The following is a 13,569-nucleotide window of genomic DNA, read 5'->3' on the forward strand; positions in this document are numbered from 1 at the left end:
AAATCACAGACATCAACCTCAGATCTCTTTCTCTCTTACTCTCTCTCTCCCTCTCTGTCACATGCACACACACACACACACACACACACACACACACACACACACAGAGCCTGTTGATAATAAAAAAAAACATAAATGAAGATCCCATTATACACTGCCCCTAACTCTTCTGATGAAGTTGTGAGCATCACTTTAGATATCCTTGTCCCTTGTCTACCTAGCTTTTGTTTGTTTAGCTTCACTCGACTCCTCCAAAACTGGTATAAGCTTCTTTTTTTATTCTATCAGTGTTTGGAGTATCATTCAAGCAAATAATAGTGGTGATGACAAGAGTTCCCTTTGCTTCTTTAAATTGTGTACCTACATTTGAGTTTTGCTGAGATCCACAAAGAGCCGTTTATTAAAATTTTGAAACCATATTCATTGTGATTTTTAGTTCTTCTAGGTATTGTCACTCATTTCTGGAAGTCCCTTAAAATAAGAAATGATATCACTTAAGGTTTAAGCAATGTTATTTTTTAAAACAGAAATCAAATGTCAAAATAAATCCAAATGCGTAAACCCTTCCTTGATAGTGAACATATGGTTCTTGTTCCCTGCTTGCTAAACCCAGATGTTAATTACTACATTTGTCACTTTGCTCTTTTCCTATTTGGAACTAAGATTACATTGCAGTCAGCGTAAATGTCATATGTGTACCATTGGTAAAACCAAGATTATTTTTCACAGTCTGGTAAAACGATGACATTTTAGAACCAGCGTTGTAGAAGATTCCTTAGACGTTCACTACGTATTCTTCTTGGTGTCATTTTTCCGTGTAACTCCAATATGAATATAGTGGGTTGAACTACATTAAAGACTGGACATTCTGACAAGCTGCTTTTTGGAAAACGCAATAAAATACAATTACCGTTCAACTTTGATTTAGAACTCTTATGAGAATTCATTTTTAAATTCACATTTTCACTGCACTTCATGGCTTATTGTTTTAACTCACTAAAACTAAATCTCACAGCCAATTCTAAATGTTGGCTGGCCAGTTAATCAATGGGAACTCTTAATGTGCTGTTTTAAAGAAATAAAAAATTGATCTCAGTGTTATATTACATTGCTTCTGATCTTTGCAAGTACTTTATGTAGTCTTTGAGAACAAGAATGTGGCCATATGATATAGGAAAAACACTTAGGTTTTGAGCAATTTTGAATTGATTAACTCTGAAAAAATCGTCATTGTAAATTACAAAGATTTAATAATTTAAGTTGTAAACAAAAATATTAATAAGAATTCTGAACTTAAAATATAAGCTGATGCAGGTTTAAGTTTAAAATTGGCCAATTGACTTTCAAGTTTGTTCTTTATTGGCTGTATTTTTAATTTAAAACACCATTATTATGCATTTAAAATCCCATATTAGTTAGATATACATCTATTCTAGGAGAAGAAAAAAACATACAGCCTCATAGGGCGTTTTATATAGCCTAATGCATGCCTCTGGACCACTGATATCAAAGGCCAGTAACTAGATTCTCCTAGACAAATTCCGATCATTCATTCATTTATTTGCCAGATATATACTGAGAGTTTACAATTCAATGGCAACTAACAACAAGCACAATCATGTGTTACACAGGAGCAATGTTCCAAATATTTCATCTCTCTTAGGGCACAGGCACTGACCAGTCAGGATGCATGCCAGTCTCAGATGATAGGCCTGGCGATCTGCTTCCAAAAGGTCACAGCCTTGAAAATCTTCCGGAGCAGTTCTACTCTGCACACATGGGGTCACCATGAGTTGGAGCGGACTAAACGGCAACTAACAACAGCAACAACATGGTCATATAAGCTTGTTTTGGCTAAATATCAGATACTGTTTACTGTGATGGAGAAAACTGTGGGAAGAGTTTGGAGGGACAATTAGGAGTTTGGATCTAAAAACACTTGATTTGAGATGTCTGTGAGATGTCAAGTGAGAAGCTGAGTTCAGGGGAAAAGTTAGACTGGAAACATAAATGTTGGAATTGTCAGTATATAAATGGTTTTCAAGGTCATGAGACCGGATGAGATTACCTAGAGTAAGAATAGAAAACAGAAGAGATCTGAGGACTAGTCCCTGCAGCACACCTGTTGAAAGTTTGGGGAGGTAAGGGAGAACCAAAAAGGAGACTGGGAAAGAGCAACTGGCTGGAATCCAGAAGAGCATGGCATCCTGGAAGCCAAGAGAAGAAAGTATTCCAAAGAAGATGGAATGACCAGCTGTGTCAAATGCTATTGATGGTTCAAGAACTGAGAATTGACTGATAGACATAGCAAAGTGAATATCATTGGTAAATTTGACAAGAACAATTTGGAGGGAGTGTAGAGGGAACAAAGCAAATTGGAGAGTCAAGAGAGAATGTGAAGAAAGGAATTTGAGATAGAAAACAGAAAATAATCTTTGCAGTAACTTTGTTCTAAAGATGAGCAGGAAATAATGCAAGGGAGTGTGGGTCAAGAATTTATTTATTGACATAAATCATAGCACATTTATATGCTGATAGGAAGATCCGTTTAAAAAGCAAACGTTGATGATGTAAGAGAGTAATGAGAGGTTAACCAGAGGTCAGAGGACCTTAAGTAGAGAAGAGGACATGGAATTAAATTCCCAAAACAGTCTTAAATTAAAGCACAGACAATCCATTATGTAACAGAGTGAAGGGTAGAGGTGTGGTATGATGACAGATGTGTTGGTGGAGCTTATGAAAATTCTTTTCTGTTATGGAATTTTTTTCCATCAAACAAAAAGCCCAGGCATGGGCACAATGAAAAGAAGGGGAAAGGGTGTTGGAGTTTTGAGGAGCAAGAATAGCTATGAAAGAGTCCTGTAGGTAAGTGGAAAGTAAATGGTTGAGAAATATGTGTATAATTGCCAGAAAATCCTAAGAACCCACTTGAGGGTAGCAGGCATGAGATTACAGTGAGACCAGTCAGCATGGTTGAGTGCTCTTCTCCAGCTACATTTAGCAGGCCTGCTACAGTTGGCAGAATTGACAGAGAGTAACCAGGGTTGGGATTTTTGCCTTGTGAGCACAACAAATGTAGAGGGCCAATGGAATTGAGAGTGCATGCAAAGGAGTTATTATAAATATGGACCATGAAATCCAAATTGGCCAAGGAGGGATGTGAGAACATGAAAGAAATGAGGACCAGTGAAACGGGCTTAGAGTCAATAGATTGTTTGAGTTGTATGACTAGAGGGAATGAACTGGAAAGGAGAAAGATGGTAGTTATAGACTGGGAGACTGGAAGTCAATATAATGGAAGGGATTCAATCACTGGGCAAGACAAGAACAAGGGAATTGGAGTGAGTAACCGAGTAGAGTTCAGAATAAGATCATTGGAGAAGAGTTCAAGAACAAAGAGTCTAGATAGGGAAAAATGATTTGTGTGAATATTAAAATGAGTGTGAATTATAACAGGAGTCCTATTGGGAAAAGTGACAAGGCACCAGCATTAAAAGTCTGCAGTAAATGAAGGCCAGTGACCCAAGGATTAGTAGACAAATGCAACAAGGGATAGAGAAAGGTATAGTCAATGGATATAATATCCAAAGCAGATCGTTTCTATAAAGGGAGAAAGAGTGGAGGTTAGAAGGGCAATGAGATGCAAGAAGGACATTTACCCCACCTCTAGGACATTTACCCCACCTCTAGAGTTTAAAGGAAACAGGAAGGAGAGGAATTACCATTTTAGAGACTTAAAGGGGAAGCAGAACGGAAATCTCAGAGAATACAATATGTTGAGCATATAGGGTATTTTGCTGATGACCTTCTCTAAGGCTGGCTGTCTTCTCTTTCTTCTACAATTTCTTTTACAATGCATTATTATCATTCTGAAAACACATCTGATCTTACTGCTTCTCTGCTTAAGATTCATCAGTAGGTCACACTAGCTTTAAGCTTATACAGAAAACTAGCATGCTCTATAGGACCCCTACAGAGCTCTCTCCTCGTTTCTCCTTCCTGCCCCCCATGTGAACTCACCACTTCTATAGCCTTTTAGAGTATTTATTCAAGTGGCCTGGGCTTACTGGCCATAGTCTATCAGTCTTTTGTTTGTACCAATTCTAATCAGTCAACCACTTAGCCTGTCTGGTATTCAGTTTTCTCAATTCTATAGTGAAGTAGTTAGATTCAAAAATTTTAACTGGAAAATTATTATTTGAGGAACTAAGCAGAAAAACAACATTCTTCTTCATAATGTGAGAATGTTTTAGGTATTTCAGGACATTAAGGATTGTTAATTGCCCCTGGTACCCTTCATTCATTTAGACAACTAAAAGAATGTCCACATGTTTTCCAAACAACCCATATGGGTAGGATTGCTAGATAAAATACAGGTCACTCAGTTTAATTTGAATTTTAGATAAATAACAAATAGTTATACCCACTCCTCGCTTAGGATCATTATGTGAAAATTGGTGTTCTGCAGAAACAGAGGATGACCACATCAGATCACAAAATGGAGGATGACTACATCATTACATAACTGCCAAATTACATTCTTACATAACTGAAACACTGAGAATCACAGCCCAGTCAAGTTGACACATAGCCTTAGCCATTACAGCCAGCATTACACTTGCCTCGTACTTTAGCATTTGTTACTGCCAGACGTACATCATCAATGTGCAAAATAGTCGGATAGTAGATTTTTTACTATTGTCGTAAATGCAAAATGTCAGATAATGAGATAGTCGGTAAGTGAGGAGTAGTTGTATTTAGTATAAGTATATCCCAAATATTGTATGGGTGTCCTCAGTTTTTATTTGCTGTATCTGGCAACCCTGTATATGGGAGCCCCATTGTATATGGTTATAAAACACAGTTCATGTAAAGATGGTGCCCCTAGAGTTGTGCAGTGTACAACATACACAACTAAATGTAGTCACACTGCTTGAAGGTACCATAAACCCAGTTGAGAACACCAGGACAGGTTATCAGTGAGAGCAATTGTAGCACTAACATTTCTATAATTTCCCAAACCACCCAGAGGTGCAATATACTGAAAAGTGATGTGGGATGCATACACATAATAAAGCCAAGTCTGGAAAATTTTAAAAATCAATTATTCTGCAGTCCAGCAATATTACTTTTCTGTGTTTTCTCGCTTTTATTGATTTCTCCCTCCACTGAAACTGGATCATATTTCTCCTCAAAAATGAAAACAATCTTGTTACAAGAAGGAATCAGTATTTAGTATGTCACACATACCCAGAAGTGTAAATGAGGACTTCAAGAAAATGACAGTGTAAACACAAGGGAATGATTAGGTAGCGGTGACATTTCAGACACTAATTGGGATGATATTCTGCCTCCTTTTTTTTTTTTTTTTTTTTTTGAGGTTTTGGTGAAAGTTTACAAAGCAAGTTAGGTTCCCATTTGACAATTTACACACAAATTGTTCATTGACATTCGTTACATTTATCACAATTTGTCAACATTCTCTTTGTGTCTATACCCATCCATATGTGCTCAAACACTTGTTTTCACTTTGGTTGTGCTGTGCTCTGCTACTGTGGAACTTTAATAACCATTGGGTGGTGAGGTCAAAATGTTGCCTTGGAAAGATAATTGACTAGTTGTCAAAAGGCTAAAGAAGGTCAAATTTTCTTCAACAGATTCTACACTGTCAGGTTTGACTGTAAGCTTTGAAAATAATTATTAAAAAAAACAACTTGATTTGGTCAGCACTCTGAATATTGATCCATTTCTTGAGGGTCGTTGTTGTTGTTAGCTGGCATCAAGGAGGCCCCCAACTCATGGTGACCCCATGTATAACGGAATGAAACACGGCCAGGCCCTGCACCATCCCCCTGATCAGTTGCAGACTGGACCATTGTGATCCATATAGTGTTTCCATTGGCTGATTTTCAGAAGTTGATTGCCAGGCCTTTTTTCTTAGTCTTAGTCTAGAAGCTTTGCTGAAAACTGTTCCACATCATAGCAACATGCAGGCCTCCACTGATGGATGGGTAGTGGCTGTGCATGAGGTGCATTAACTGGGAATCTCACCCAGGTTTCTTGAGGGTAGACGCCTATTAAACAAACTCATATGAGATCAATATGTAGCAATAAAAATTTCTAATTGACTAATTTACAATGATGCATAAAACTGTTACATAGATAATATTTGCATTAGAAACCCAATGTATCCTATGTTTGAAGACAAACCTTAGTTTGCTATTAACAAGCATTTATTGAGCAGAGATACTGTATTAGGCCTGAATGAGTGAAACAGAGTCTCTGCTCTTGGTACCTCACTGGCTAGACTAGGAAGAGTAGAGAAAATACCATATGATAAACCTTGGGCAAATGGGTGGATAGAGGTGGGAAAGAGAAAGAAAGAAGCATATGGAAAGACTAGGAGGTGAGACGGCGTGGCACATTTGAGGAACTAAAAATAAGAGAGTAGGAAGGAAGAAATGGGTAGGTGAGATATTTAGGAGGTGAATTCATAGGATTTAGCAATTAATTTTATGTGTGGGTAAGAGAGAATGGAAAGTCCAAGAAGATACTGTTTTGAGCCTGGAAAACAGGAGAAGCAGCAAATGGAGGAGAAAGAAAATGCATTTAGAGGTGCACTTTGAGGTTTGAACTGTCTTTAGGACAGTCAGTCAAGTGAGCCATTAAATAGGTATTTTGACATAGAGGGCTAAAGCTCAGGAGACAAATATGGGCTAAAGGTTTAGATTTGTGCTTTATCACAGAAGCCACAGGAGGGGGTAGTATCACCCAAAAGAATGTGTTGGAATGATGAGAGAAGTGGGCCTCAAAGTAAGGAGTACTAGGACTTACAGTGTAAGCAAAAGGGAAAGGAGACTGGAAAAAATCTAAGAAGAGAAGGACAAACGGAAGAAACATTAGGTGAGGTTAGTATCATAAAAACAAATGAAAGAGAGGCTGTCACTAAGGATGGAGTGGCTCTATAAAGACCAAGGAAATTCCCACTGGATTTAGAAAGAGAGAGAGAGAGCTTGAGACACAGAGAGAGGCGTGCTTGTTAGAGTTAATGGTAAGAATGTTTTCAGAGGACAGTTAGTGACACAAACTTGAATGCGGTGGATCATAAATTGAGTAGAAGTTAGAGAAGTGGAAGTGGAGTTCAGACAACTTTTCTCATAAGTTTGATTGTGTCAGGAAGGAGGAAGATAACACAGGATTTGGAAGGGCCACTAGTGACAAGAGCAAACTTTGTATGTTGTCCCTGGGTGGTACAAACAGTTGAACTCAACTACTAGCAGAAAGGTTGGTGGTTCAAACTCACCCAGAGGTGCCTTGGAAGAAAGCCCTGGTGATCTGCTTCTGAAAGGTCACAGCTTGAAAACCCTATGGAGCAGTTCTACTCTGACACGTGGGGTCGCCATGAGTTGGAATCAAATCAACATAACTAACAACAACACGCTTAGTATGGTTTGACTCAGTATGTTTGCTAGTCTTCAAAATGGGGAGAATTGGCCATATTTTATGCTTATGAGAAAGGGACATACAGAGGGAGAGAGTGCAGATGCTAAAGTATTGATTGACATATTCTACAAGGTTCCTGGGCAGGAAGGAAAAGGATCCAGGACACAGATAAAGGGATCATTATTAGATGGTAAGAAAGATACTTATTCCATTGAAACAGGAAGGAAAGAGAAAGAATTTATGGCAGGAAGTTTAGGAATTTCCATCTGCCTTTTATTGTTTCTGAAGTAGGAACCAAAGTCATCAGCAGAGAGAGAGCCAGAGTTGAAAGTTTAAGGTTCCTGGGGAAGGTTTCCAACGCAATGACTGAGAGAGGGAGGGCTGACTGGGAGTACTGTCAGGCACTGTTGACAGCTACTATGCATCAAGCCTGTAATAATCAGAGAAAATAATTATTCAGCGGTGCTGTTCAGATAATAATATATGGTCTCATGATGAAGGCTGCTTTGATTATATAATGGCTTAAAACAAAAAGTGTGCCAACATCACTAAGGAGAAGCTATTCTCAGATTCACCAGCCCATTCGTTTGGAGCTCAGGTTAAATGTCAATTGGGGTAGGATCATTCCAAAAGCGGAGCACACTTGCTTCTCTGTGCTAAAATTATACATAACTACAACTTCTGTTAAAGCTTTCAATATAATCTGCCTTCTTCACTAAATCGTATTCTAAAGAGAGGGATTACCCTACACATCTTTTTCTCTCTAAATATCCCCTAACATTTCTCAGGGTGGTTGCAGTTGACACTAGACGAGCATTCGCAGAATTAAACCTTGAGAAGTAACTGGTACTTACTAAGTAAGCATCCGGAGCCCTGGTGGCACACTGATAAAGTGTTCAGCTGCTAACCAAAAGCTTGGCAGTTCAAATCCACCAGCTCCTCTTTGGAAACCCTATGGGGCAGTTCTACTCTGTCCTATAGGGTCGCTATGAGTCAGAATCAACTCAATGGCAACAGGTTTGGTTCTCGGTTTTAAGGAAGCATTCAAGTGCTACTGAGAGCAATTCTTTTCGGAAAGCCTTGTCTAAGGGTACACCTTATCTAGAAAACAGAGGTGTATGATTCATGCATAACTGTAAAATTCATGAATGGAAATATTTATGGTGAGCTCTAAGAGCAGAGCATACCTGAGCCTCTTGAAGAAACGTAATCAGACCTTCATCTTCATAAGCAACTTTAACGAAGGATAAAATTATAGCATGGACTTAATAAACTTGCTGATGTATTTTTCTCTATTCACCCATAATCAAGTAATAATCTATCTGTATAGGCAATGTTTTCATATAATAGTGAAGAAAAATAATAAACAAGATATTGTAAAATGTTTTGTTTTTCAGAGTGACCGTGTTATTAGTTTTTTCCTTGCTGACCCTGTACAACAAACAGTTGAAGAATCATCATTTGTCAACCCAGGCAAGTAAAATCTCCATTTTTATGATGTGGCATTATTGAGTTCCAATAGAATTGTGTTTAAAAAAAATCTCAACCATAATTTTTTTTCAATTTTCAAATTAAATTCTCCTTTGGAGAGTAAGACTTTACGAGTGTTTTCTACCATTTCCAACACTTTTTAACCCCTCAGAATTCTTAAAGTTAAATTAAACCCAGATCAGTTTGTCCAATTATAATAAGTTCTTGATGTCACACAATTAACTTATTTGAATTCATTGTGCATTGAAATGGAATCGCATGTCAGAAACAGAGTTCCTATGTTCCCCTATAGCTAAATTTTGGAGCTTACTCCACGTCTTAGATAGGAACAGAATAAATATACCCAATAATAATAATTGTGAATTATCCAGCAGTCACTCTTATCTTTTCAAGTGCAACAATTACTCCACCTCCTTCACAAAATCTTTTCTTATTATCAGACTCCAAAACCAGTACCGCACAATTATCCTTCCTGTTCTCTGCCAAATGTATATTAATTCTAATTAACTTTTCTATCATCTCTCCTAGATTGGCAGACTCATTTTGAATGTTCTATTAATTTTAAATATTCGTAATAGAATTGCGTTCCAAGCAGTGGCCTGCAGATAACTGATACTGTATTTATCTCATCTAAGATTTGAAAACACATAATGCCAAACCTCATCCCTGTTTTTGTTGTTGTTGTTTATAACTCCCAGATTTTATTTTATCTGCATACACCTCCTAAATCTCTACCTTTAAAAATTAGGCCCATCATCCTACCGTCCCTGCTGTGATCTGAGAACCTAGTTACCCCTTAGATGTATAACTCTGAACAGCCAGATCAGGTTGTATAATTGTTTTTTTAAGTTACGTATTTATATTTGTGTCTACTTTGCTTCTTCTCTTAGACTGAAACCCAAAAAACCAAACACGTTGCTGTCAAATACAGCGACCCTATAGGACAGAGTAGAACTGCCCCATGAGGCTTCCAAGGAGCAGCTGGCAGATTTGAACTGCCAACCTTTTGGTTAGCAGCCAAGCTCTTAACCACTGCACCACCAGGGCTCCCCCTTAGACTGAAAGTAACTTTAAATCAAATACCCGCTGCTCCACTATGCATTGCTCCGTACTCACAGATTCTAATTATGAGGTTGGTACATCACTCCTTCCCCCACACTTTACTCATCTGTGATATTTCTGTTTTTGATGCTTTCTTTATATAGCCAAACCACAAACAATATTAAATAAAGAAGGAAATTTCTTAAATTTTATAGCACTTAGCTAAAAAAGGATGATGACCACAGTATAAAATAAAATAATGATACTGATAATTAGAAAAATTCTAGAGGTACTAGACTTTAAAATAAAGGGGTAGGGGAGAGTACTAAGTTTACTTCTGTCATTGAAATCTCTCAAGAAAATTGCTGTCCTGTGTTTAAAAAAATTAAACAGTGAATCACTGTCAAATTTTTTATTTTGCTGATAGTATTATTTCTTTTTAAATTGTTTAAAATGCATATGCACACAAAAAATCTTGGATTATTATTGCAAAAACTAAAATGGTTACTTGATAATTTTTTTTCTGGTTTCCTTATTTCTTAACATATCATACAATATTCAACATTTGTTTTAGCAGCAAAGATGGACAAAAGATTTGATTTTCAATATTTTTAGCTTATAAACTGCATACAAAATGCAGCCTATTATCTTGAAACAACAGAGCAATTCTTCCAAGTAGAATATGTCAGTCATTACAACAAACATGGATTAGCAGGAAGTTGTTCCTTCCTGTGTCCTTTAAATTACTTTCTCTTTCATACTTCTGAATTCTTAATACTTTTGACAGAGAATATCAGACGATTCTAAGCAAGAAGGACAGTATTTATTTTTAAGCACTTTCTTGTCAGTTGACGATTTGAGCTTACATTGTTAAATGATCACAAGATAAAATAATTCAAGAATGTATTAAAATATTGGTTTATGCAGGATTATGCTAAGAAAAAACCCCAGACTTCACCATTGTACTGTCTTCTACTAATAAAGAAGATGGATAAAGGATACCAGTCTATCTTGGCATGTGACATATAAAGATTATATTAGTAACAATTGACAACCCCGCATCTGGGAGATGCTGATACTCCTTTGTCTTTCGCCACTAAGAAAACATGCCTTAGTAGAACCAAACCAAACCAAACCCATTGCCGTTGAGTCAATTCCATTGAGCGACTCTATAGCAACCCTATAGACAGAGTAGAACTGCACCATAGGGTTTCCAAGGAGCAGCTGGTGGATTCGAACTGCTGACCTGTTGGTTAGCAGCCAAGCTGTCAACCACTATGCGGCCAGAGCTCCGTAGCAGAAGAGTAGAAGAATTTATCTTTTTAAAGTTTGAACCCGGTCATCTCTCTCCTCTACGTAAAACTCTTCCTGGCTCTCCATTCCCCTCAGCCAGTGCCGGTTCCATGAACTTGGGCATGGCACTTAGAAAGAGCTGAGCTTGAATTATGTATTTTGCTGTCACTGTCTTGAAAGTCTTCATAGTTTTTTTGTTTTTTTTAAAGGGGCTCCACATTTTCATTTTGTACTGGGCCTCACAAATTATATAGCTAGTCCTGCCCTTAGGTTAAATACCAAAATCCTTGTTATGGTGTCCTAGAAGGATCTGGCACCCACCAATTTCTCTTTCCAATCTAATGTCAGTCCATTTCCCATCTTGATTTCTGCCTTTTTCCAGTTCCTCAACTAAATCAAACTTCTCAATACCTAAAGGATACAATTCTCTCTACCTGGCCTACTTGACACCTGTCTTGCCTTTTCCGTCCTTTTATACATTCTTCAGACTTAATCTCAGTGATCTTTGCTGTATTCTCTGTCTTCAAAACACTTACAGCAACAATGACTATGGCTTGTATGCTAGTGTGTAGACTAGAAATCTGTGAGGATATAGTTCGTGTCTGTGTGGTGCACCATCGTGTCCCCAGGGCCTCCCACGGTGTCAGGATTATTCTAGATGCTTATAAATTATTACTGAATAAATGATTGATGATAGAAAGAGCAACCGTGGAAGATGCATTGATATTCTCTACCACACTCTCTTGTCATTTTTTGAAAAACAGCAAGAGAGAAGAAACCAAAATCATGCTACTCCACCCACATCCTCACTTCATGTGAAAATGTCCTGGCACGAGGAATTCAAGGCTTCCCCATTACTAGAATTTTGCTGAGGCATCGCCTGGAAAAATATATATGTATATTTTTTACTAACTGTCACATCAAGTGTTCTGGACACTAGAACCAACCAAGGTAGTAACCAGAGAGCTGATGGATTTTATGTTAAATGTCTCTTCCTTAACTCCCTATTGATATAAGTCTCTCTATTCCCCAAATGGAGGCATGGTGGCGCAGTGGTTAAGAGCTCAGCTGCTAACCAAATGTCAGCAGTCTGAATCCAACAGCTGCTCTTTGGAAACTGTATGGGGCAGTTCTACTCTGTCCTGTAGGGTCACTGTGAGTTGGAATCGACTTAACGGCAACAGGTAACAGGTACTCCCCAAATATTAACATAGCTCCCATGCCTCATGGTACCTTCCCCCCTCAAAAAATTAGCTATCCTCCACCACTGCACACAAGTGTGAATAGTTACTAATACAGAAAAATATATTTTATTGCTCAGATACGCAAAAGATAGACTTAGGAATAGAAATAATACTATAGGTAATGGAACAGAATATGATCAAAAAGAACAATTGTCAGGTTTAAGAGGATGAGACTTAATAAGCATGTTTCGACTCCATTGATAGTTACAAATGATTGCAAACACGAGTTTTCAATCATTACCTCACATCACTGTTTCCAATTTGAGATGTTAATATAAAAGGGAACTTGAAACAATAAGGTCTTCATGGCAGGGTCTCAGTTAATATACTAGCTACTTGCTCTGGCAGATCTCAGATTATTTAGCTATAGGTTGAAATATGGTACCCACATTTTACATTTACATTTTAATGATATGGAAGGGCAAAAAGGGGAGAGTTGGACTCTTTAGAAATAAATACTTATATTAAGTTGTTTTTCAAAGTTTCAGTTGACAGCTTTAACATATTACACGTTTTTCTATATTTTAATATATAATTCCTTGTTTTTAATTATAAAATTATTTTAGACATTTGCTTGTGACTAAGCTGGGAAGGAAAAATTGGAAAGAAGATGAGAGGTAGAGGTGTTTTTCCAGTCACCACATCTGTAATAGCTGGGTGTCAAAGGATGTCAATGAAATCTTAACAGATGGAGTGAAAAAAAAAATCTAAATATAATTAATACAGTGTTAGGGAAGCACTAAGAAAGATCACAACATTGAATATAATTGGGTACTAGACTACAGTAGAGTAAGGAATATGATGCATACTAATTTTATCTTTGGTTCTACTAGGAAAAAATACTGACGAAATTAAACTCTTAAGTATATTAAATAAAGGTAACCACTAGAACAAAAATTACAACTTCCCTAAGTATCACAAGTACATAAAATTTTTAAAAATCGCTTAGGGAAAGATTTTCTCAAAACCATATAAACAAAACATGTAACAAAATAATAAGACAAAACTAAGAGGAAACTTACCTGTTCCATCAACAAATGTAAATAGGCTTAACTCA

The 13,569-nt window shown here is 37.3% G+C and overlaps 1 protein-coding gene across 1 annotated transcript in view; it reads left to right on the forward strand.

The window, feature by feature from the left end:
- Nucleotides 1-13,569, forward strand: part of PIK3C2G (phosphatidylinositol-4-phosphate 3-kinase catalytic subunit type 2 gamma) — a 417,122-nt gene that overhangs the window by 358,758 nt on the left and 44,795 nt on the right. Inside the window, exon 29 of the mRNA XM_012559647.2 lies at nucleotides 8,841-8,916. Coding sequence (XP_012415101.1) covers nucleotides 8,841-8,916 — 76 coding nt within the window. The remainder of the gene's footprint in view (nucleotides 1-8,840; nucleotides 8,917-13,569) is intronic.

The sequence above is a fragment of the Trichechus manatus genome, unplaced genomic scaffold, assembly GCF_000243295.1.
Source record: "Trichechus manatus latirostris isolate Lorelei unplaced genomic scaffold, TriManLat1.0 scaffold00289, whole genome shotgun sequence".
NCBI classification, from domain to species: Eukaryota; Metazoa; Chordata; class Mammalia; order Sirenia; family Trichechidae; genus Trichechus; species Trichechus manatus.